The sequence below is a fragment of the Mercenaria mercenaria genome, chromosome 7, assembly GCF_021730395.1.
Source record: "Mercenaria mercenaria strain notata chromosome 7, MADL_Memer_1, whole genome shotgun sequence".
Lineage (NCBI taxonomy): Eukaryota > Metazoa > Mollusca > Bivalvia > Venerida > Veneridae > Mercenaria > Mercenaria mercenaria.
The window spans coordinates 75,057,365-75,084,262 of NC_069367.1; the positions used below are offsets into that span (position 1 = coordinate 75,057,365).

General features: G+C 34.6%; 1 protein-coding gene across 1 annotated transcript; it reads right to left on the reverse strand.

Moving 5' to 3' along the window:
* Nucleotides 1–1,217: 1,217 nt before the first annotated feature.
* LOC123553904 (uncharacterized) lies at nucleotides 1,218–17,627 on the reverse strand. Its single transcript, XM_045343641.2, has 9 exons — nucleotides 17,500–17,627; nucleotides 15,274–15,483; nucleotides 13,481–13,641; nucleotides 12,856–13,059; nucleotides 11,718–11,899; nucleotides 11,155–11,329; nucleotides 3,912–10,874; nucleotides 3,164–3,325; nucleotides 1,218–2,683 (listed from the first exon to the last, which is right to left on the reverse strand). The coding sequence occupies exons 2-9, from the start codon at nucleotides 15,474–15,476 to the stop codon at nucleotides 2,577–2,579; spliced, it is 8,157 nt and encodes a 2,718-aa protein (XP_045199576.2). The 5' UTR covers nucleotides 15,477–15,483; nucleotides 17,500–17,627; the 3' UTR covers nucleotides 1,218–2,576.
* Nucleotides 17,628–26,898: the final 9,271 nt, after the last annotated feature.

Here is a 26,898-nt window from a genome sequence, read left to right on the forward strand (position 1 = left end):
TTTTATACTGTTTTAGTGTCTCATAAGTCAGTAATGACTGGATGTAAAACTGTTTTAACGTGACTGTTTTATACATTATGTAAAATGCTATGAATGTTTTACATGTGACACATTAATAAAATATAAAGTTGTAAAGTTGTAAGTCTAAAGGCAATTTCTACTTACTTCTACATTTTATTATAATCATACCTAAAACTGTAACCTGAAAAAACGAGTACAATAGCCCTCGTTAATCTTTGAACAATCGAGTTAAATGACTCAGACCGTTCTTGAGTCCGTTCATTATCCTTACTTGATTGATATAATTAAGTTGTCAGCTACTAACGAAGAATATATTAATATTTGCTAGGCCTCAGTAGCACTATTTATGCTAACTGACCGCGATATTTCTGCAAAATATAACTAAAATACTTTTGGAAAACACGATTAACCCGCAGAAATGAATTACTGTTTCAGCCACTGAACATTTTAATGTCTTATTTGTGTGGATTTTTACTTTATTTTGCAAAATCCAAATACAAGATTACTAGTACATGTCATTTTAAAGATCTCTACGGGTGTGGCAGTAGAAAGAAAAAATTGAAAACAAGGTCAACCATCATTCAATGAATGGGTGCGACTGATATGTGACCGTCGGGTAAGAGGAAATTTATCCTCAATAAGTTTTCCTCCGAGATCAGATTATTGTAGCGATGTTTGATCAAACCACCATAAAGTGTTTATTTTTCGAATCCTAATTGTGACATAAGAACATAGCTCAATAGGTAGAACGTCTATGGAGGATCCATGGGTTCGATTCCAGGGCGAGACATACAGTCTCCGTGACGATATGGTACAGAATATAGTGTCTCCATTACTATTCATGTGGAGATGTTGGCTGTAACTTGCGGGGAGCAAGCTAGTTTTGGAGCAGAAACATTAGTTACGTAAGTAAAATATGTTGAAAACAGCGCTGAACACAAAACAAACAACTGAAAAGCTACGAATGGTCCTATAGTTATTTACATGCAATATCTTTGGGTGGCTGCCTATCATTTTCAATGAAAGATTCTTAATTATCTAATTATTCTATTTACTTTCAAGACATACCTATCTAACTTTATCAATACAATTTGAACTTCAGTATAGTATGACTCTTCTTTTATGTATTTTATTGAGTCAGTGTGTAACAATACAACAAAGCTATAGGCTTATGTGAAGAATAAAGCAACAACAAATAAATTAAACAAAGGTTTATTTATTACAAGTCAGTAAATGGACAAAAAGATTCATCGAAACAAAAATGCAATAATCACATTTTATTTTCCGATTTCCTTCGTCTTTATAACTAGTCATTTGTAAATTATTTAAACACAGTTAGACGACATAGTCATTGAACTTTGATATCACAATTTGCATAAAAGTTATTGTCATTTATAGCAGTCTTTTAGGCAATGGATATAGAAAGAATTTATCTAGTCTCAATGTTCACATCAATGTTTTAGTTTTTGTATTAACAACCTTGCAAAACAGCACATTGCGTTAATTCTATTTGATTTAAAATCATTCATCGACAGAAGAAAATTTGTACTACTTGCAAACATTTATGTTCACTTTTCATGAAATGAAATAAAGAATTATAAATAACATTTTTGTATAAATATATCAGTTGTACTCGTACAATGTAATAAAGATATATATAATGATAATGATTGTAAACATTATGAAGACGACACTGGAATGATATCTCCTTCGTACAGACAAGTATGAAAATACGAACAGAAAATGGTATAGAATATGAGAAATGGCACTTGTTTGTATTATGTTTTGCTTTAGTCATACCGACATAATTTCGTTATATATATTTGAGAGAAAGCCTGAGGTTTTTTATGACAGTCGGCATGCGAGGGTACTAAAATAATTTTTACCACATTCCTGTGGGATAAAACTAATGACATCAGATACAGTTTGGGAATATTTTTTCACGCTGAAAAACAATCCTTAGTATAATCTTTTATAATATCTTTTTATATATATCAGAAACATTCCGATTTGAACAAATAACATTTAGCTAAAATTACCCTGCAACCAACTGAAATCTGTAGACAATTAGAAGTCACTCACAATAAACTTAGATTCACAATAAATTTAATATTTTATACAAAAATATTGACATATTGAAATATTCGCAAAAAGAATGGCCATTTCCTCCGTATGTACCATGTATTTATCAAAAAAGCTACTTTTTGCGACTTTAAAAACGTGTACATTATTTACAAGTAAAATTGCAAGTAGCATTATAGAAGGAGCAGAAATATACTTTCAAATACTTTTCCAACATATACAAATTTAAAAGAAAGAAATATTTACAACTGTAAACATATAGGAGTGGTTTCATTTTTTTAAATTCTGTGGATATATGGATGTTTATATTTTTAGAATATACACAAAACATACATAGAAAAAGGATAACAAACAGCAAAATAAAACGCCCATTGGTGCACCGCCTCCGAACGATTATTGTCAAAACACCAATGAAGAGATATTACTAGCATATGGTGTACTCCAATCAAATCTCACTCTTGACAAAACGCTCGCTAATGTTCCCTCTTTAAAGTAGCCATCAGTGCAGTGGCTTTGTCCGACGACGAAGTCTTGAATTGGACCAACCCATCAGGAACACTAAACCGAATGTTGAACTCACCTAAATTAAAAAAAAATATTTGGTTAAGTGAAAAATACAGTTTTGAATGCATTACACTATACGTGGAGATACTTTTTTTATATTTTATTTTCTTGAGTTTTCTTCAGATATGAAAGCCACACGAATTCCTTTGAGATAACTAGTAAATTTCCTCTAAACTCCATTGTATTTTGATAAATTAATGAAGCGTCATTTCATACACCCCCGGGGGTCTATCTATTCAAGCAAGAAATGTATGTTTGCAAACAATCTGTTTTGCTTTTCCCATGAAACATAAACACATGACTCTATAAGTTGTCGAAAATAAAAGTTTTCCGAATTTAATTTAATAAACGACAGTCTTATCAGTTTACATCTTATGTGCGCAAAAACATAAACCGCGCGAGAATATATGTTAATTTTATATCCTTTCTATGTTATGTCGTTCTTTCTAGTTAGCTTATTTTGTTCATACCGAGACAATTCTTTTCAAATGCATACCATTTAAATTCGTTAAAGTTGCATCCTCTGCTTGGACTGGTAGTCCGTAATCCTGTACATCATCTTTCCCACGCCAACTTAGTAGAATGTTACTTCCATTTTGGAACAGCTGAAGTTGAACAGTATGTTCCTTGCCTGTACTAGAAAGCTTCCGAAAACAATCTGCAAAGTGAAATAAGTGTTAAATGCATATGAACCAGTTTAATATCTATTTAACTTTTTTTTGTATTTGAATCTTTCTTGCAATAAAAATTAATGCCTTCGTTTTTCGTCGGTATCTATTTTGAATGGTCTTATTGCAGTTAGATTCACTGACACACTATATAATGATAAACATTGCGAGTTAAATTGCTAAATACAATGAGACAAAACGTTTCGCACCTGACTTACAGCACGCATATTATTATCAATGAACAGAAAGTTTCATATTGATTTTCTATGAAACGTTTCATTATGAAAATTATACCGCTCAATTAATAGAAATGAAATAATTTTTGACTTCATTCTATATCTTCAAAACAAATATTTCTTGTCAATAATATAAACCTTAGATCCTGTTCCAAAGAACATTTCCAGAATTCAGTCTAAAATGATCCGTCTTAAAAAGCCCGTGACAGTAGTTACGAACTTGCAAATAATGAATCTCCACTAAACAGTGCAAATAAAATTCTTTATATTGGCTCTCAGTCGTCACATAACTAAAACGTTCAACTGATAACGGACGAAAACGTTTTCTTAAACGGTTTACCTTTGAAGACAGGTGCTTTGCTGGTGATAGATTTCTCAACTGCTATATCATCAGTTGTCTGCATCATGGCATGATCAGCTGTATTGCTATCTTCTGTATCTTCAGTCCTAACGGCATTGAAGGAACAATCAGGCCTTGGATGACTACGGTGCTTAACATCTTTTAAAGATATGTCTGGATTTTCTATAAATATTTGTATCAAGGATATCAAACGACTTGGTAACTGTGCTGCGTAATCGGGACGAAGAACATCTGAATTATATCCAAACTGTAAGGATATGCTTTTCGCATCTGTATCATAGACTACGGACAATGCAGTTTCGTATATATGTCGTTTGTAAAACATATTGATATCTTCAACTCTCAGTCCTGTGTTTCTCATTGATTTGGTCAAATTGGTCATGTTGTTCATGATAAGCCTATGACGGCCGATATATTTCTTTAATTCTGCTGTTTTGAATTCCCTTTCTATTAGTTGGTATGGATATATACTGTGCGTTGTCGTTTCATGGAGGTTCTTGGAACTTGCTTTAATGTATTCTTTTATTGTAGTCACGTTTCTTAGATCTCCAAGTATAGGTATTTCGTTTGCACATCTGGTTACAACGGAGTGTAATCGTGGCAAGTGACTTCTCATATCAGCATTTGTTATGAGGGGTATAAGTTTACATCCCGTTCGCTCATACAACAAAAACATATAGACGGACGTTAAGAAATTGTACAACGTAATCTCTTCTTTGTGAATGAAGGTTGTCATCATGTCAATCAATTCTACTGATATATCCTTTGATATTTCTCTCCAGGAATTTCGATCTAAAACAGGTTTTATCGCTTTGCCTAATGTAAATGGTCGAATGCTGTGTGACATCAGATCTTTCCAGTACTTTTTCAAGACATTCATTTTTGGAATCAAAGCAGAGCGTACTACTTCAGCTGGTTCAATGCTGTTGTCCTTATCTGACATACGGGGTTCTTGGAAGTTGTTATCTACGCACTGTCTGATTTCTTGGATAAGTGTCCCTATTCCAAAGAGGTCTGTGACAATAGCATGCATGAACATGACTAAACGAGTCCTGCCATTCTTTCGTCCAATTTTGAGCCTAATGGGTATTTCTTTCGATAGATCTATAGACACATTTCCTCTGCAATCTTCTGAAAATTCCCGACTCTCATAATCTATTTCCTCTACGTTGTCGTTTACATCATTTAGTTTCAAAACGAAACTTTCATATTTGCCATCTGCTTGCTTTTTGTAAATTCGACGCATATCTGGATTCATCTTTAACAAGTATTTCAATACTACTTTCCACTGCGTTGCTGAAAATTGCATTCCGGCAAATTCCCAAGCAGCTTGTCGTATCAAATCTGGGCTATGCGGATCTTCCTCATAATCCAACAATACGCTTTTCTGCATGAAGGTTATGCTTCCCTCCAAAAACTTTATTTCACCTTCAGTAGCCTTTTTGTCCGTTTTATTGTAAGAAGTGCTGGATCCTTTGCTGATAAACTGTAACACATAGTCTGTTACAGTTCCAATCGAAGCGGAGTTTGAAAACATATTTCCAGTAGGAATCCTTACTCCTGTGGCTTCATACATCGAATTTGTGAAGCTCATAGCAGCCATAGAATCGATTCCAAGTGAAGCGAAGCGGCTGTCAGCTATAAGTATGCTACCGTCTAAAACAAACGTTTTAGCTACCTCTGATTTTATGAGTTCCATAACCACATTCCTTTTATCTTGTGGGTTTAAATCGGAACACACGTCAACAATATTTCTTTTCCCTCCACAGCTATTTGATGCTTGTTGTTTATTGTGTTTGATGATTCTGGCAAACTTGTTTGCATTAATATTTGTACTAGTGTCACTTAGAAGTCTTTCCCAGTCAATCTGTCCAAATATGACTTGTACCGAATTTTCCATAATAGACCTAATAAAACAAGACCTTATTTCATTCGTACTTAACAAATGAACTCCTTTGTTCTTTAAATACACCTCTAGCTTTTTATCGTATGTTGCCATTCCGACTGATAATGCACTCCAGTTTATACTCGTCCCACACAAACCAAGACTTTGTCTATAGTGCGCAAATGAATCCTGAAACGAATTTCCTGCAGCATAGTTACATTGGCCTTGATTCCCGATGACTGATACGATAGAGGATTGCATAACAAAGAAATCAAGTGACATCTCTAATGTGAGAAAATGTAAGTTCCACGTCCCAAGAACTTTTGGCAGGAGGGCTATTTCTAGGTCCTCTATGGACATATTTTCCAGTAATTGATCACATATTACACCTGCTCCGTGAAATACACCTTTTATAGGAACATCAAAAATTTGTGTTTGAAGGAATTCAAAGGCTTTTTGCAGCGACCGGATATCAGTAACATCACCTTGTAGAGGAATAATTTTACACATTTTAAGTTTTTCAATCTGCAGTCTTTTCTCCTGTGATGGCAAATGTCGTGAAATAGTTGCAATATATCCGGCGCCAAGTTCCGCCATATACTGTGTTAGTTCCCAACCCAATCCAGTTAATCCTCCGACAACAATATAGCAAGCGTTTGGTCTAAATACTTCTGACTGACATACTTTCAGTGGTATTTGTTTGGTTCCACCATTATATTCTTGGAGTTGTAAGGAAAGGTGAGGCAGATTAAATACATTTCTGTTCTCTCTATTGTCCTCATAATGATTTAGATTCTTTTGTATGCCGCTTTCATTTATTTCATGCGACTCCAAAATGCCAAATATCTGCGGCAACGATTCCTTTAGAGTTGATGCATGAAACATACTCTCCGTCCTTAGAATATCAACAGGATGGTCAGTAACATGCCTTTCTATCCAGAGCTTAAGAAGCCTAGGTATGCAGCTGTCTGTGCTGATGATTTGTTTCGCCACAGGAAAATGAAAAGGCACCTTTTCAAAATGCTTGCGAGTAATGTCTGTAAGAACTACGACGACTTGTGTATCGGAAGTACCATTTCGTACAGACGTAGTCAAATAATCCTTTGGTTTTATGGTAACTTTTGTCGCTCCTAGGTTTGAAAGCATGTGCCTAATAAGTGATATCCAGATACGTTTTTCACCATCAACTATTACAGCTACACAGTCTAATTTTCTGCAGGTTGAAAACATATTCCATAAGATAACTGCCTCTGTTAACATTCCTGGAACATACCCATTCAGCCCTTCAATGTCATGTACGCACTCTTTCGGTACATATACATATGACGTGACATCTACCGGACTGCAAAACACGACCTCTTTCTTAAAGAAGTTATCCTTATCCGTTTCGTCACTTATCACACCAACGCCTTCGAGACATATAGCCTGAAAGCCACTTCCTTCTGGTAACCAGACACTATAATCGTCGTCATTGTTATACGACGATACTGGATACAGGTCGGAATCATGTAGACACATCTTGTTTAGTCGAATTTTGAGATAATCATCTGGCTTTGTGTACATGACCTCCATCGAAGTGAATCTATACCAAGGATCATATAGACAATCTTGTCTTGCTGACTTAAGTGACAAGTTATAGTTGCAGTGGTGTGAAATGTTTCTCTGACGACACATTTTGGTATCAACCGGCACTTCGACAACCTCGCAATAGTATACCTTACCTCTGTTAATCAGGTACTCATTGTAACCAGCTGAACTGTTATCTAAAACTTCTGTCAATGCCGTGATATTTTCGGCTGTAAGGGTCATGTCCACTAGTCGTATATCTCTGTATGCATTTTCACTTACAGCTGATCTGACCATACCCCATAGCTCGGCTCCACAGACATTACCTGCCGAAATTTGTAGTACTGGAGCCGACACGACGTTTTCTGTTATGACGTAAAGTGGGCTTTCATATTTGTTTCTTTGTAATATTCTTATGATATGAAGTAGATACATCATCATTTGTTTTGATGTCTGATAAAGAGCAATACTGTCCGATACAAGCTCGTTGACGTGGAAAAACGGTGCAAATAGAAATGCCTTTGTTTTAGAAGAAGCAAACTCTATACAAAACTCTTCGTCTTGTTTCAGAGATATGTAAGTTATATCCGAGACATTTGTCTGTTTGATGTTTTCTAAGAAACGATCAGAACCGATTACACAAAGTGTTCCGTCATCCACCGGTGATGTTTTGTGATAAGTATTGTAAGGTGGTGTTGTTTCTTGCCACAATATATCACAGTATTTGCTTTGCGTCAGTGTAACAGAATCATGCATCTTTCTACAAAAGAAGTCTTGAACTTCGGCAATTACATGACCATCTGGACAAACTAAGAGAAAGTTATAAAGATGTCCTGTCGGAAATTTCTCCATTAAACGGGCGTATGCAAACATTCTGCTTTTGCACGGTCTGTATAACACAATTGATCCAATTTCCTTTGGAAAGAATGGGTCTGGGTCTCCTTTGTAATTATCTAATGCTTCATGGTGTAGGACTACAACCATCTGAAATAATCCGTCAATAACATTCGGATGAATATTTAACTGCTTACTTTGTAATTTCACTAGTTCCGGCAATTCGATTTCCGCGAGGCATTCCAGTGGTGACGACCATGTTTGTTCTATGATTCTTAAAGAGGCACCGTAAGAAAAAAACATTCTTTCCAGGTATTCATAACAATCAACTTTGTTCTTATATGAATAACATCTACTTTTGACAAGACCCAAGTCTAACTTTTCCCTTTCTTGTTGTACTCTGTCGTTGATAGTGCCACGACAAAGGATTTGTCGTCCATGCATTACTTCGTAATAACAAGCTCTTTTTTGAAGTCCACCTGTAACGATTATGTCTACATTTTGAGTCCTTCCTTTTTCAGCGGACAGAATGCTTACGAATTCTGCTGAAATACTAAGCTCATATGCATTATGATTTTTCAACGTTCTTTGTCCTACCTCGATGGCTGCTTCTACATATACTGCACCAGGAACTATACATGTGTCAGAGAAAAAATGTTCGAAGATAAACGGTGTTGTCCTTTGGTCCAAGGTCATCTGAAACTTTGTTTCGTTGCCTCCATTTCGTCTAACAAACATGTGAGAGTCAGAGAAATCGAAGTAACCCTTTAACATTGCTTGGTGCTTTACTGGAACATCCAGTCGTCTTTCTTTGGTTTGTATATATCGCGCCACAGGGACGAGATTTCCAGATATGGAAACATTTTCCCACTGAACGTTTGCTCCTAGCTCATAAAGAGAACTGAGTGATGAGAAAAAACTTGCACATTCGCTGTTCTCTCTCATAGACGGGATACATATTCCGTTTCGTTTATCTGTAATGACATTGTTCAAATGAGCCTTGAGAACCGGTTTAGGTCCAATTTCAACAAAAACATTCATGGCGTCGTCATGAACAGCGTTTATAACTGACTGCATAAATTGTACAGGTTTTCGAATATTTTCAGCCCAGTATCGACCGGTTTTGAATTCTCTAGAAACAGCAAGTTGTCCAGTCACAGTAGAGTAGTGTTCTATTCTGCTTTGTCCTGTGTCAATATGCCTTAGCTGTCTTTCAACATTATCTAGGCAAGATTCCACGTGATGGCTATGGTACGCACATTGAGTAGGTAGTATTTTCAACAATATACCGGTATTTTCCTTTTCGTTGATATTTTCAATATTCCTCTTGATACATTCGATGACATCACTATCACCTGATAGAGTGCATGAAATGGAGCTGTTATACACAGCAATTTCGACTCGTTCTTTGTAATTTAGACAGAGCTCCTCGAGTTTGTGGCAGTCGTAATTACTTACCACCATCATTTTGCCACTCTTAAGACTAGACAGGGCTTTTGATCTAGCATAAATTACAGAAACGGCACCATCTAACGTAAGTGCTCCAGATGCGTAGGCAGCGGCAACTTCTCCGACAGATTGGCCGATAATTGCATCAGGTTCAATACCCCAACACTGCCATTGTTTAAATAGAGCAACTTGCATGCAGAAAAGAGCAATATGGTTCAGCAAGGGGTCATCATAGTCTGTAACTCTGTCAAACTTTTCTGTAATTGTCCAGCCCGTCAAAGGTTTCAACACATAATCTATCTTTGATACTGTGCTTCTGAATACAGGTTGTGTTTCCATCATTTCTTTACACATACCTGTCCATGTTGTCCCTACTCCACTGAAGACAAAAATCAGTCTAAGTCTGTTTGTTTTCTCCAAGATGTTCATCAAATGTAATTTCTGTTGCAAGTCTTCTCTGACACCTTCTACATTTCTTCCAAAAACCAGTGTCCGGTAGGCATAATGATCACGACGAAAAATGGATGTATATGAAACATCTTCCAAACTGTATTTTGATAGATCATCTTCTAGACCTTTCAATGCAAGTTTCAGTGTCTGTTTGCTGCCAGCTGAAATGCAAATGACGGCATATTTGTTACCAAAAGCTCTCTTTGGTAACAATTTCTCAGGTAACTTATACGTGCGCTTCTGAATAACAATGACATGTGAATTTGAACCACCGAATCCGAATGAATTGACACATGCGATTCTTTCTCCGTCCGAGTTAAAACGCCAGTCTTTTACTTCTAGTGCAACATCAAGTCCATACTCATTAAAGTTGATGTTTCGGTTCAGGTTTGATTTGTCCCTTTTTACATGCAAACTTGGAACGAACTTACAATACTTCATCATAAGGAGAACTTTGATTAGACCGGCAACACCAGCAGCAGATTCTAAATGACCAATATTTGTTTTGACAGAACCAATTAAAATTCTGTCGATGCCTTGACTATCATTTTTGTCTATGTTACTTGAGTTGTTTCTTATTACCTCTCCTCTTACATCTTCACTGCCTGTGAAGTTGTTGCTTTCAATGCTTTTATTTGCTGAAGTTGCATTTCGGTAAAATAGTTTTTCATTGGAAAATATCTGCTTTTTCCTATATGAATCAATGAATTTTCCTATTGCATTCACTTCCGTCGGGTCTCCAGTAGGCGTTCCCGTTCCTGAAATTGATTTAAATGCTATCTATATTTAAGTTTAAAGCCAATCTCTGACAACTGCGCCAGGGAGTAGGCTCTTTGACTCAGCGGTTAGAGCACTGGACTAGAACTTGAGAGACCTGGGTTCGAATCCCATTACAGACAGTTTGAATTTTTCGTCATAAAATACTATACTCCGTGATTTGTCACGGCGAAAGTCTAAGACGGCATTTTCGGCACGAGATAAAGTCCGTAACAATGCTAAAACTTTTAATCGTACACATTAAACATATAAAAATATTACCATGACACTCTATGTACTGCAGAGCTGAAGGGTCGATCATGTGCTGACTGTATAGTTTGTTTAATAGTTTTTCTTGTTGCTCACCAGACGGTGCTGTTATTGGCAACGCCATTCTACCATCTTGATTTGTTCCAGTCTTTATAATTCCCCAAATTTTATTATCATCTTCGACAGCCTATGTCAATATCAATAAATGATATAAAAACGCATATATATATATATATATATATATATATATATATATATATATATATATATATATATATATTAATAATTAATTAATTAAATGTTCTTCCTACCTCGGATTCAGCGATTCTAATTGAAGAAGTGTTTTTACAATATAGCCCGGGGTTCTTTCCAAAACACCAGACAAGTAGGACGGGTTGCACAAGGCCAGAGTAAAAGACTATTTTTTAAAAAAAAACGACAATTATGTGTTTTTACGGAAAATTAGCAAAAATGTCCTCATAAAAAGTGGATAAAACTAACAATTAAAATTGGTAATATATAAATAATAATTACGCTACATCAATTTTCTGTTTAATATACTATAATTAACCTACCTTTGTATACGACTTTAGAATAACAATTCCGCAACCCTCTCCACGCACATAACCGTCAGCAGTGTCACAGAAAGCATGACACTGGCATGTCGGAGACAACATCTTAGCTCGACTAAGACTTTGAAAGACCCCAGGTGAAAGCATAAGATTAACCCCACCACAAATTGCCATATCACAATCCCCTAAAATAAATCATATAGAGAAATACAGAGATAATGAATAGCAAGGTTTACAGCATGTGGTTGCTGTACAACTTGTCGTTTCAATAAATACGAAGATATCAAAATCCACAGATTGATGCACAGACATATCTTACTATAAGTAACAAAAATTAATTACAACACTACAGTACAGTTCCTTTTTCAGTTTACTACTTTAAAAGGGTGATACACGTGCTGAGCATGTGTTTTTGTAAAGAAGTACATGTATAGCATGGCCTAAAACTAAAAGTCTACAAATGGAGTAAATCTCAGTTTTCCGATCATCAAAGACTAAATGTTTTATCAATAATTTTTTAATATGGACATAGCTTTCAGTCACAGTTAAAGATTGCCACAAACTCTGTAAAGAAAGGTGGACATATGGTCAAAGTATATTTGTTTCCCTTGGACTAAAATAATTCTTTCTAAAAAAAAACACAACAAATTACAGTGTAGAAATTTATCTTTCTGGAAGCAAACCAAGTATAAATTTTTCAGATATCATCTTTTTGATTTTTTTATTTCAATTTATGTTGCTTATAGCCTGAACATAGAGGGCGTGATCGATAGCATACAGTTCCACTACCAACATTGTCTTTTACGTGTCACTTTACTTTGCTACATAATTGACAATAGACATTATGGTGTTGTCTACAATTTGCAGTCCATACTTCCAAACTTTATCAGAAAATTTTTGTATAAATTTACAAATGTTTAGAATTCGCATGTCGCTCTAATAGCGAATGCTAACGAAAATAAAGCAATCGAAAATATTTCACAATTTACCGTATTTCAAGTTATTGTAACCGGAGGGTAATTACCTATCTTTACACATATATTTTGTATAGTTTGCTATATCTAATTTTGTAAAAGCTCAACAATAAATTTTCTAGGGAGTTTCATTTTTCTAGAACCTCCAGTTGAAAAGAAAGTCATACCTGTTCGAATAGCTTGGCTACCAAGATGCATAGCAACACCTGAAGAAGAACATGCTGTATCTATGACCATACAAGGACCTTGCAAGTTGTATACGTATGAAACACGAGATGCTAAGATTGTACCACTTGCGCCCGTTACAGTGTAATTTGTATCTTCACTGTGATCAAAATCAAAAAGTGTTTTGTAGTCAGCACCCATTGCGCCTGCAATTTAATTAGTATTTCATGCAATAAATGAACTGTACCATTTCATGTAGTTTACGCTAAGAAGTGATGATGATATATCAACAGTTCTAAATCATTAGAAACAATTAACATTATTTTACGCTGATAGACTGTGCGACACAATTATGGAAATAACAAAGTATCTATTTATGAAATAACATGAGCCACTCGCAAAAAAGACTTTAATGGAAACTGATCCTATCGAATGACTAAATTTCTCCTTGACATGTATAGTTACGCAGGTACTGATACACAATACATATTATTGGTGGAAAAGGCAAATATACGCTAGTATATTTATGTATGTTAATAAGTCTAGATATATTTCTCAACTTATTAAAACATTCGACTCCGATGTGAGTAAACAATTTGATTTTATAAAAAAAATTAAATGAGCTACCTATGTAAACCCCTGTAGAGGATCCGCTGAGCTGTTTTCTTGTTATACCGCCATCTTCCATTGCCATATGTGTACATTCTAAAACATGGCGTTGCTGTGGATCGATTTGTGCCGCCTCATTATCACTTATACCAAATAACTTGTTGTCCCATTTATCAAAACTGTATTTACAAATACAAGGTGTATAACAACATTTAATAGAGTACTCTTTGAAGAATAGTTACATTGATAAAAATCCTTGTAAAATGAATACTTGTTTGGATGTAAACAAGTAACATTTTGGAGATAAAATACAAGCTGTAAAGATAATTAATCAAGGTTAGCCTATCAGTCGAACAGAGCTTGCTATTATTTTGCTTGTTTGCATCCTAAGCGTGCAAAAGATATTCTTTTAACTATCAAAGCAACAGAAACTGTCATGCGACGCCGTAGACTCAGTGTTGATATACTTTAGTATAATGTTACTAATTTCTGGTGAACAGACTCAGTCAATCTGCAATTACTATTATGTTGCTTTGTTGTTTTCTATGCGTCCAAAAACAGATGTTCTGGTATATTATTTTGTAATGACCCTAATAAAAGATATCATGATAGTGAAATATTAAGATGTTTCATTAACTTAAGGAACTAAATGTGAAATATAACTGTTCCTACTTAAGTGCTCTATGCTGTGAGTTCTGGCATTTCAATAAAACTGAAGCCATGATTGTATATCGAAAAAAACGCCATGACTTCAGACTTACAATTCGATCGTGTCAATATATTTGAAACACAAACAGCAGACTCTATGACATATCTAATCTATTAAATCATTATTAAGTATCATAAATGTTATGTATACGAGAGGTATTCGACTTGTCAAGGAATACTGTCTAATCTTTACCTCAGACAGGATTACACGGAAATTTCAAAATGTGCACATTACACTGATTTCTTCATAACATTATGTTACTGATACCAGTAGCATTAATTTCTTTGATTCTAAAACAAGTAGGTACATGTAGTCGTATTGTGTGGGCGTTTGAAGACTAATCATTTATACATAGGAGATTGTCCTACAAAACAAAATAGAAAAAGTGGAAACTCCACAGGTCGCTCAACACGACTAAGACTTGTCGATGATCATGAAAACTGAAAAACCATTAAGCGTCATTCTTTGGCTGTGTGGTTCTAGAGGCAATACTGATATTAGTATTGGCAACAAATGAGCTAAAGCGAACTTGAAATTCTATACAGGAAATGTATTACTTTTGACAATTTGTGGACAACATATGCTTAGTGTCTGTTTCGAGAGGATTTGACACCATAAAGACAGCAATACAACTGAAAATGTCCAATGGCCTATTGTATATACCGAAGTAGCAATTGCACTATGAAGTCTTTTAAATGGATGAAACTGCTTTTTAAAGACAATTGGAAGTAACTGGTCAAAAATATTTGCCCTCTTCATCTAAGCTTTACTGTAACAGATCATAAATGGAACACTGTCTTGTTACAATGAAATGCAAATTATTCAAAAATATGTATATTTGTGTTTTGATAAATTATAAAAATGAACACCTCTTGCACCTATGCTCAGTATGTGTACACATGTAAATTTTTGCACTTAATCAGTGTTTAAAAAGGGAAATTCTATTTTCTTTATTTTTTGCGTGATGTATAAGTTTTGTCAGGTCTTTACATTACTATAAACCCCACAGTTGGTAGCTCTAACTGCTCAAAAATTGAATACGTTTTTCGGAACAGTTTATAATGAATCAGCATATTATTAACAGACATACAAATAATCTTACCTATTTATAAAGGCAGCTTTCTTTACATAAAGTTTGTCCGGCTCATCTTTGTCATCGCTGTAGAATGCGTCATTGTTCCAGCGTTCTGTTGGGATATCTACCACGTGATTTTCTTCTTCTACAAGAACCCGCCAAAATTCGTCGATGTTGTCGGCACCGGGGAAGCGACATCCGATCCCGACGACAGCAATTTCGTCGTCCATTCTATTGCTTGAAATGAGAAAATGTGTAAACTAATTTTTAGACAGAAAAGTCGATTTCATTTTTACTTAAAATACAGCAAAACATTTCATACACACAAATCAAATCAGAACACTCGATTTCTACATGTATTTCCTTTCTATACATTAAATGTAATATGAAATTAGGGGCTACCTAAAAAGCAGAGCTCCCTTGAAAAATCACCAGTGCATGCATGTTTTAAATGATAACTCCTTTAAATTGAAAAGCTTGAACCTTGAAAATTTCAAACCTAACAGAATCTCATTAGGCCAATAGCCAAAGGAATTCTGCCTCTTTCCGTGTGAATGTTTGGCAATGAGGACTTAATGTAAATAGTTAATGTTCCATTCCAAAGTTAATAGAAATTAGAATTTACGAAATCCTGGAAATGACTATTGAAATTCTTTTAAATGTCATTTACTGAACTTAAGTTAACAATCTATGGCTTTTTTATGGTTAATCTTTTAGCACTATAGAATAGGGATGGTAGTAATAACCTTTTTGATGTTTATTGATCGTTCATCGCCAATAGTTTTAGTTTTTTTGATAAACTTTGGTCAGTGATTTTAAAGCTAACGAATGAAATACATGTATATGTGAACGGGAGAAGAGCATTATTTGCTTTTCACAGTTCAATGCCTGTATATTTTGATCCTAAAGCTTTATTTTAAGTTATGTCTACTGACTACTGCACAGACACTACATTGGAACCTGACATCAAAACTAAACAAATTTCACATGAATGATTTTAGTTATACAATATTTTCAAAACTCATAATAATACAAAAAAAAAACACCCTGAAATAAAAAAAGGAATTAAAAAAAAATCTGGTCCAGGTGAGGTTCGAACCCACGACCTCTGGATTTCAACGCGAACTCGCTAACCACTACACCACTACGGAGTTATGACGTCATCTGGACAAACATAAGTATATATAATAAAGTTCAGTAATGGCAGCGTGACGAAAGTCGTTTCAGATTGAAAATATTTTATTTTATTTCTTTTTTCTTCGTAGAAAATGTATTTAGCACTAATTTCTTATTATCAAACGCTCATTTACATTTTTATTCAATATTCAAAGCAGTCAGCGAGACGCTTTTGTCAGCCGTAAACAGTAAGCGTCTACTGACGTCTTTACTGATTAATTACTATGTGCATAGTGTACTTGAAAAAATCCGAACAACACCGATTCCAAAAAGTACCACGAATTTTCAACTCGATAGTATACACAGTAAGATCTCTCTATTCATTTTCTTTTTCATACGTCTAACCGTAATGCGACGCTGTCGGCGCCGCGAAGCGGCGCCGGTAGCTCTGCTAGTAATATAACGTTGTGAAATAGCCATTCGAGACAACAGTAGTATTTAGTTCAAACGCGTAAATATATCATCTGAATTTGTTAATTATGAATAATACATGTTCTCGAGCCAGACAGAAACAGTGAATGTTTGACATTCTAAAAATGTTCCTTTTTCGACAAGACTTATCCCATAAAGGCACAAGTGCATTAATTCTACTAAACGAAAATTTAGAGTTCGTTAATTTGAACGGACTAATTGCTTAGTTTGCAACTTATACATGAACACCAATACATTACAAAGGATACCTAGTCTTAATTTCAGATTCTTTCTTTAGTTAATTATAGATGAAACTAATTTGTGACGAAAACTTTTGGCTGATCTAAAGCACTCAAGTGTCCGCTTCCGTGATTAAACAATACTGGTATCATATACGGTCGTGACACCAATTTAACCATCGATTTCCAGGTTGTGCAACTGGCATGTAAGTCATTGCTCTTCTTTAAATTAGTATTAAATTAGATGAAATGTTTGTATCTGTTTGGCAAGAAACCCTTTTGAATATATAAGTAATTGATTAATAGTCTTGAAATAGTTCTTTAACATGCTGTAATTAATTGCATATCTTAGCATATCATAAAGTCTTTGAACAACACTTAGAACTTTTATAACATAAACTAATTTATGCATTATAAAAAAACTAACCTGGTTGTTGTTTGGCTTGCATGCCTTCTCCGCAGACGATGCCATCGAATATAACAATGGTGTTTATATAGGAGGTATATTACAGTACTTAGTTATCAAACAACCAATAATCTACCAACGCGTCTACCTAATTTACCATTTTCGTATATGTAACTTATTACCTGGGCCACTTTAAAAGGGATGTTCTATTTTTTCATTCGCCAATTTCAAAAGTCAAAGTGTTTCCTTCACTTCATCAGCTCTTTTCCTTATTCCTCATCTCAACGTCATCTTTTGATACGTACTAGGTATGTTCCTTTTACGACAGGTCTTATCTTATTAGAGTACGTAAAGTTTTCCCGGTTGACAAAATTATTTTTATATAAGCATAATAAAATTGTTTATTGCAATAGACAGCATAAAAATTAATGACACGAAAAACAATAAGCAATATTTAAATCAGCAGTGAATCATCCTGTGTAATTTCACTTCGAAATGAGGATATGTCATTTGTTGATATCGTTGTTGTACCCCCCGACAACAAAGTTGTAAGTGTGGGGGGGGGGGGGGGGGGGTATACTGGTTTCAGGTTGTCTGTCCGTCTGTCCGTAGACACAATCTTGTGCGCACCATCTCTCCTCATCCCCTTGACACAATTTAATGAAACTTCACACAAGTGATCAGTAACAACAGTTGTTGTGCATGGGGCATGTTAGGTTCTTTCAGAAAAAAAATGCAGAGTTACGGGACTGTTTTTTGTTACTATGTTATATACATAGACACAGTTTTGTGCGCACCATCTCTCCTCATCCCCTTGGCACAACTTAATGAAACTTCACACAAGTGATCAGTAACAACAGTAGTTGTGCATGGGTCATGTTAGGTTCTTTCAGAAATTTTTATTTGCAGAGTTACGTGACTTTGTTTTTTGTAACTTTACTATATACATAGACATAATCTTGTGCGCACCATCTCTCCTCATCCCCTTGACACAATTTAATGAAATTTCACACAAGTGATTAGTAACAACAGTAGTTGTGCATGGGGCATGTTAGGTTCTTTCAACAAAAAAAATGCAGGGTTATGGGGCTTTGTTTCTTGTTAACATACTATGTACATACAGTCGGCATATACAATCTTGTGCGCGCCTAATCTTCCGAACCATTGCACACAATTTAATGAAACTTCACACAAGTGATCAGTACCAACCCTAGTTGTGCATGGTACATGTTACGTTCTTTTAGATAAATATTCTGCATAGATATGGGACTTTGTTTTTTGTTACTATACTGTATACATACAGTGTATATACATACAGTCCACATAATTATGCAATCTTGTGTGCGTCAAATTGCAATGTACTGTGTTGGTGCATGCGGGGGGTACATTCATCACCTTTAGTGATAGCTCTAGTTTGTTTTGTTTCTTTCTTTCTTTTGTTACCGGTACAATTATAGGTCAAGTGACGACATTCTTGCTTTTGATGATAGATGAAGATCCCACGTGCCCCTATGGGCATTATCACTTAAAAGGGCATGCACCTGGTTAGAACTGCCGACTTTCCGTAAGTCAGCTGGAAGGCTTCCTGTCGTAAAAGACTTGCTTGGTTGTATTCTATGCATCCAAAGGATCTTTCTTACAGATTTTATTAACTATCACAGCAACAATCTTTAAGTGCCGTGTGGCGGCTGTAAAAAGTCTACCCTTACTTGGATTCAGTGCATTTATACTTTCTTGTCCTTTGGGATCATGGAGTCCATTCAATAGATGTGTAATAGAGTTCGGCTTAAGCCGGCGCTATTGGGGGTGAGGGGTGTTGCACATTTCTTTACCTCTCATGAACAAACTCAATCAAACTGAGTCTGCTATTGTTCTGCTTGTTTTCATTCTATACTTCCAAAGGATCTGTTTACAGATTTTATTTTTTCTACACCGCACGGGGATTTGGATCCATAGAGGTGAGAGGCAAGTGATTCGAAATGTGTGACCGTAACCACTTGACCACGGAAGTGCATTTCTTCACATGTAGCAGTATTAACGGATGCGTATCATATTCATCTTAACGCGTTGTCTTGGTAGCAAGGAAAGTTCTCATGGTATTAATAAAAAATAAATGACTGTTGACTAGCTTTATTGATAATTCTGTTGTACCTTGAAACTCGATGTTTCAATAATTAAGTCTTTATGTAGGCCAAGTCGAAGCATGAATTTGACAGTTCTCAATAATATTTTTGCTTATTGAGTGGTAAACATAAATCAGATATGCGAATGAAGAGGGACACTTCATTTCATTTACTTGTTTTATATCCTTTTTTGAATTGTATGTGGTAAATCGTCCGAAAATATGAGTATGTGATTGTCAATTGTCCTACATATTTAGAAAACAGGAGGTTATTGTTTGAAAAAGCTAACACTGTAAACAGTAATTTTGGAGTTCTCAGTGATATTGATAAACTCAAGTTCATGTTTACCCATCCAGACATGATTAGAACTATAGCAAAAACTTGTTGCAATATTTTAAAAGTTAGAAACAATACTTTGTACAGTAAATCGTAAACAATTTTAATATTAGCTCATGTATTTTAAGACTTGTATGCAGTGTCTTATTAATTAATTTGTTTGGTGTTTATCCAAGTTGGGAAATATCTGTTAATCTACTCACTTCTTATCTGATTCTTCTTAAAAATTATGATAGCATAGAAAGGTTTAAACTTTTTCGGTGAACATAGGGCATTGCTCATAAATGTTTTCCAATATTGTTTTCAGTGATTTTAGGTGTGTAGTGATTAGCAGAAATAGTCTAACTTTTTAACCTGCAATTTTGCTTGTACAGATGAAGAATTTAGTTTGTACAAAGGTAATTATAATTTATATATATATATAATTATAGTCTCTTATAGTTCTATCTTAAAAGTGACTATGTGCAATGCTATGTTTTTAATACCATGTATTTGCTAGTTGCATTGTACATAGATAAGACTGAAATGAATAAATAAACAAAATACTGTATAGACTGTTATAGTTTAAGTGATGATGTTTAAACGAAAGGAAAATCGGATAACATATTTGTGTTTTCTGTCATTATAATAGGTTTTTCATTGCAGCATGGATTTTTGCTAAACCCCGTCACTCATAACTTATAAATACAATGTCTTTAAATAATTGATATTATGTGTAAAATGAAGTGTTACGCATGTGTTTGGAGAAATATATTAATTCCTTTAAAGAATAACCACATTTTACCATTTAAGAATTGCATGTACACAAAGACGATTTTCTACCTATATTTGCATTTGAAATGTTGTTCATGTACAAAAAATCAATTATACTTAATTAAAACTTTATATAAACATTATAAAAACAAGCCTAAACTATTAGAAATATACAGGTAAAAAGGTTTATTTGAAGGCTAGACTGAATATATAAATGCATACGTATTCAATTATAGCAGCCATTTAGAAATTCAAGAGGCCGCCATACTGATTGCAGAAAAAAAAAGAATTCTTAAAAGGTGTCACATGAGCTTTCAGAAAAACATAACTTTTCAAAATATAGGATTACAATTAGCTACAGAAACTTGTAATCGTTTTACGGCAATACCGCGTTGAAAGTTCTGTTTTAAACCAAAAACGACAACTTCTACATACCGAAAAAAATTGAACTGAATGTTTTTTATTATTATTCGGTCAGAGGGAAGTTGGACATTCCTTTTTAAAACAGCTATAATTGGTATGGGAAGTGTAGGACCGCGTTTGATCTAAATATGATCAATTATAACCACAAGTGGTACAGTGCTTGATACCGTTGACATACTAAGTGTCTGATGGGGAAAAAACTCCAATTTCCTCCTTTTCAAACATTTGTCATAAGTGGCGTACTCAATTATCGTGCATGTTTTTCGTAAGTATATAACTCATGGAGGAAAGAAACGTTTATGTCAAGCTATGATTTAACGTCATTTAATTTTAAGATCTCGTTTAGATTCACCAAGCCTTGAATAGTTTGTAGTAAATAACGTGAAAAAAATCACAGCAGCCCCAATGGTCTGACGAGTAAATAGTAATCCAGAAGTTTGCTTATAGTTGTAACCTTAGCCTACTTCAGTGTCATTTTATGAAAAAAGGGGGCCTCCGTGGCCGAGTGGTTAAGGTCGCTGACTTCAAATCACTTGCCCCTCATCGATGTGGGTTCGAGCCTCACTCGGGGCGTTGAATTCTTCATGTGAGGAAGCCATCCAGCTGGCTTACGGAAGGTCGGTGGTTCTACCCACGTGCCCGCTCGTGATGAAATAATGCACGGAGGGGCACCTGGGGGTCTTCCTCCACCATAAAAGCTGGAAAGTCGCCATATAACCTATCATGTGTCGGTGCGACGTTAAATCCAAAAAAAAAAAAAAAAAAAAAAGGAAAGGAAAAAAACATGATAGAAATTGCATATTATGAAAAACAATTTAAAAAATTAACGGTTGGTGTTCATAACATTTAAGACCGACTGTAACACTGAAGTCTTGATTTGGTCATTTTTCAGCATGCTGTTCAAGCTTTTCTGAAACTTTTTATTTAATTTCCATGTAGTATCTTTGGCAAATAGGACTACCTATCAAAGCACTGGAGGACATGTAATCCCGAATTGTATTCATAAAGGTGTGTATTCCAAAGTGAGTGAATGTTGAGGAGGTCCTGGGGATACTTGAGTGTTCAAATTTAAATGATAGATTTACAAAAATATTTTATCCATACGAAGGTACAATAACAGTGTCGAATACATGTATGTATATAAAGTGAAAGCATGCGCGGATCAAGCCAATTTTCTCAGAGGGGGTCCGACCGAACCCCTCACTATGACCAGGAAGGTCTAACAAGTATTGATCAGTCGTTCCAGCTATGACACACGTGTGTCTTCACACAATAAATATTCGATGTGTGTGTTGTGTGGATGTTAGCCGTTTAAAGGTACAGGGTTGTCAATAAGTTCTTGTTGAACAGGTTGACCAGAAAATGTGCCGTCCAGCTAGGGGGTTTCGGGGGCATGTCCCACCCCTTGAAATTCAGCGCTTTATTTCCTGCATTCTGGGTTATTTTAGGAGCTTTTTTTTTGTTGGATTTAACGTCGCACCGCCACATGATAGGTCATATGACGACTTTTTAGGAGCATTTAAGAACACCTTTTTTACTGCAATTTTATATACAATATACCCCTTATTTCATGGACTAACCTGTTAAATTTGGGAAAAATTATTCTTAGTTTCTTTGAGATAATTAATATAAATATGAATTATGTCGGGGTCGCAGCCACATACACTTTGAATGCAGTCCTAATGTTACCTTTTCGAAAAAAGCATGTTCTTTCCTTTCTTTTAAGGATTTTCCAGGGGGTGTCCGGACCCCCGGACCCCCACTCCCTCTGTACCGCGCATGAGTAAAAGTATATATATTTGTATGGCATTTTTGAAAACAGTTTTAACTTGTATTTTATCAATAAAGTTGAGGACGACGTAAACACATCAAAGAAAACAAATCAACAAATTTTTAATTGATGTAAACTCTTTAAAACTAGATATAGGTAATTAAACATGTCGAAACCCAGCATAACGGTGCTTATCAGTCACTTCCAGAAATACACGTACGTCACTGTAACGACCAGAAACGCACGTCGCTGAAACGAAAATTTACATTTTAACAAACTAAGATGACAGTTCATTCATGCTGAAAAATATACATACTCCCTCCAATTAAATGTGTCATCTTTAATTTCATTTCTTTTAAATGACATCGGATCAATGATATGTTGGTAATAACTGAAACTTGCTCTGAAACACCAAGAATTACTGGCATGAGTTTAGTCAAGATGTAATAATAATTTTCAGTTTCAGTGAAAGAAAGAGCTTATGTTTATTTTAAAGCTGAGTTGTCCTTCCGGAAGCTAAAATTGAGAGGGATTTAAAAATATGATAACTTCACTCACACTCCCGCATGATCCACTCGAAGTCCACTTTAGATATACTCATGTTTTAGTCAAGTGTGAGTTTGAGTAAGGACTGTGAATACAGCCCTATGGTTTAGAAATTATGGAAGAAGGTTTTGCCATAGCTGGATATAGTGAAAAGCCCTGAGGCCTACACCTACCAGTACTGACATGGAGGCTCTAAGAGGAAACCTAGCGCTAACCGCTACCACTAAGATCCAATGCCTTCGATATGAAATTAAATTGTTAGACAAGGTTCTCTTCCCTGACTGATACTGAAATATATCCCTAACCAGACAGGCACCATGGACAATAGTGATGATAATTGCTGAAGCATCCCCACCTTTGAGCGTGAAATATACGAAAACCGCAACTCTTGCCGGTATTGATTTTTTGCCTTGTGCGCCGTTGTAGTTGTTTCCCTTTACACTAAAATATCGATAAACCTGCTGTTTGGCATAATTATATAAACTCGCCTCTACATTTTTGAGCAACGCATCTTGGTTAGATAGAATTATTGAAGTATGCAAATTAAAGCAGAATATAACACATCTTTAAGCTACTGTAATTAAATGTATTTTATGGACTTTGCTAGATACCGACATTGTTCCATGAGTTATAAATAATTATATATTAAACATTACAATAAGTAAAATGTACGATTTTACAGTAAAAATACTTGTTCATCATGCGTTTGTAATGAGTATTTTCTGTCATGTATATACTGGGTGAAGTTAAAAGTTTCGTTGAATACATGGACCGGAAATATAAAAATAAAAAATGCCACTTTTTAGTGGTAAAGGATAAAACATAACACAAAACAATTCTTTTTCTTTCAATTCCCTTTTGAAAGCTTTTCCCCTTTTTGCTGCGAAGCGTAACGTTGTAAAATTATGTTCTCGTGTTATTTTTTTTTTCAATTCATCGCCCTGAAAATTTCGATTTTGACAATTACTGCCTATTGACTGTAAGTGTTTTACGCGTGATGTTTTATGGACCTTTGCGAATACACTGGATGGAGACAAGATTAACACCCCAGGCTATGCTAATTACCCCCAAAATACGTCTGTAATAAAAATCATCAACTGAGACATTAAGTAGAGATGTTCTGCCATATATATCTTCTTATAGCTTAAACGATAAAACAGATATTTATTTATTAAATTAGTAGGAATTAATTTTCCTTTATGGAATGTAGAATACATGAATAATGATATAGTTATAAAAATGTTTTTATTTTCATCAGGAACAATGTATACATATATCTATTTATGTCCCTGTTTTCATAAAAGATATCTGCCAATATCATGATAATGAAAAAGGTCATATACCGGTGAAAGTGATTATTGTATTTGATAAATATATACTTGTTATTTTTTTCAATTTCAATAATAAGTTTCGTAAAGTGTACCTATTTTCATCTTCTACTGAAATGCACGCACGGGTAAATAAATCAAAATATGACCATCATTCATTAATTTGTAATTTATACTTTTACGTTCACGCAGTGATCAGTGAACGTAAAGAAGCCATGGTTGTATGTAATATTTTAGGCCCATATAATATATAAAAAAAATTCGTGAAATGTTTCAATTAATGAACAGTTTATTATAATATCGTCAAAAATTATATCGGCCACAGTTTGTAAAGCAGTTACATAGAATTAATTCTATATGCCTTTTTAATTTAATGCGGACTTTTTAAGACCAATTTTCCACTACAGTTTTTCCAGACGGGTCGATATTTACCCCAACACCGTGCCAATTTGGTTCGATGTAGCTCACTGCAGACTTGGTGCGGTCTTCTGCGCATGCCCGGAAGTGATTATCTAATGTCGCGTATGGCAAATTATTGCATGTTCGCATGCATTTAATGTACAAAATGTTTAATATACTGACTAAAGGTTAGGGTAAGTATCACCATGGTTACAAAATATATACATTTAAGGTACTTTTAGTTCAAATTGCTTCAATCCGACATATACTGGAGGCTGTTATTTATTACCAGCGTTCAAACTCTGCATTGAGTCACAGCTGTTTCTAATCCCGTACCGTATCCGTACCGTACATTCGTAAACTACAGGTTTTGTTTAAAAAAAGGGCGGAAACTTTCATCGTTCTATGCCATCAAAATGCTTCAGAAATACCTTAAAATCCGCTTATTAAGAAATCTGCCGTTTGATAATTTTATATATATATTTCTAAGTCATTTGCTCAAACACTGAAAGAGTATTTCGTACCATCCTGCGTTGTATAAATGCCCGTCACACCCTACCTCGTTGTAATTTGATTTAAGCGAAATCTAATATGGTGACCTATCAATTTTCTTTTTGTTTTAGACTATGTAGACATAACCAAAGGTATGTGCAGAGTTTGATTAAATTCTATTATGTGAAACTCGATAAAATAGCAGAAGTACCAACTTAAAACTGACAAAAATAGGCAAAAATAGCACTTGGGTCTGCTGAACAAGTATTCCTTTCTTTACAAAATCATGTTCTTTTGATTTCTCTGAGCATGTTTCAAATAGATATATTGTTTTCCGTTATAAAAATGCTTAGATAATCAAATTTATGCTTATTATTGTACTTTACTGAAAGATATTTTAGGATTACAGAAATTTTGAAAAATGTTTAAAATAGCACCATGTCTAGGGGCAAATTAAATTGAAACAAAGCTGGTGACTTAGTATTTTTATTTCATTTTTCAATACATCTTAACATGATCTTTTAATACAAAACATTTCATCAAAATCTATTATTGAGGAAAAAAAAAACGAAACTGTAGCGAGCGCCTTTAAAGATGTGACTTAAAGTTTGCTAATTCAAAAAGTTTTACATTTAATCATAATATATAAATTAATGTCATTTTATGCCGAATAAAGTATATGTTATGTATATATGTTATAGTATATAAATCAATAAATAAAACGCTCAGACAGATATGCAACACATTGATAAGCATTGCCTTGTGCCGTCGTACCGTCAAGTAAATATTTGTGAAAAGCGTGCTCAAGATTGCGATTACTTCATTTTCAAATTAAAATGGAAGCAATTTGTCATTATTTAATTTTAAAATAAAAAATACCTAGACAATGTTCAGACAATGGAGAATACTTCACGGGTTATAAAATAATGTCATTTTGATAGAAAATACTTTTATAGCCTTTTAAAACCTGACATAACCAATCTTTTCAAAATTTCTATATAGACCATAGTCATCAACTTCAAACAAAAATGGAAGCAATAAGTTTTTGTATCACATCGATAAAAAATATATTGAAATAAAGGGTAAAAAATGAAGATCACTTCACGAGGTTATAAAATTTTGTTTAATAACGATAAAAATACGTTTTTAATGTTTGAAATATATTTTCCTATACAAATCTATAGTAAAACTGTTTATCGATAAACGTTATCGGGTCCGCGATCCGTGTATATTCAAGGGAGACTACTTT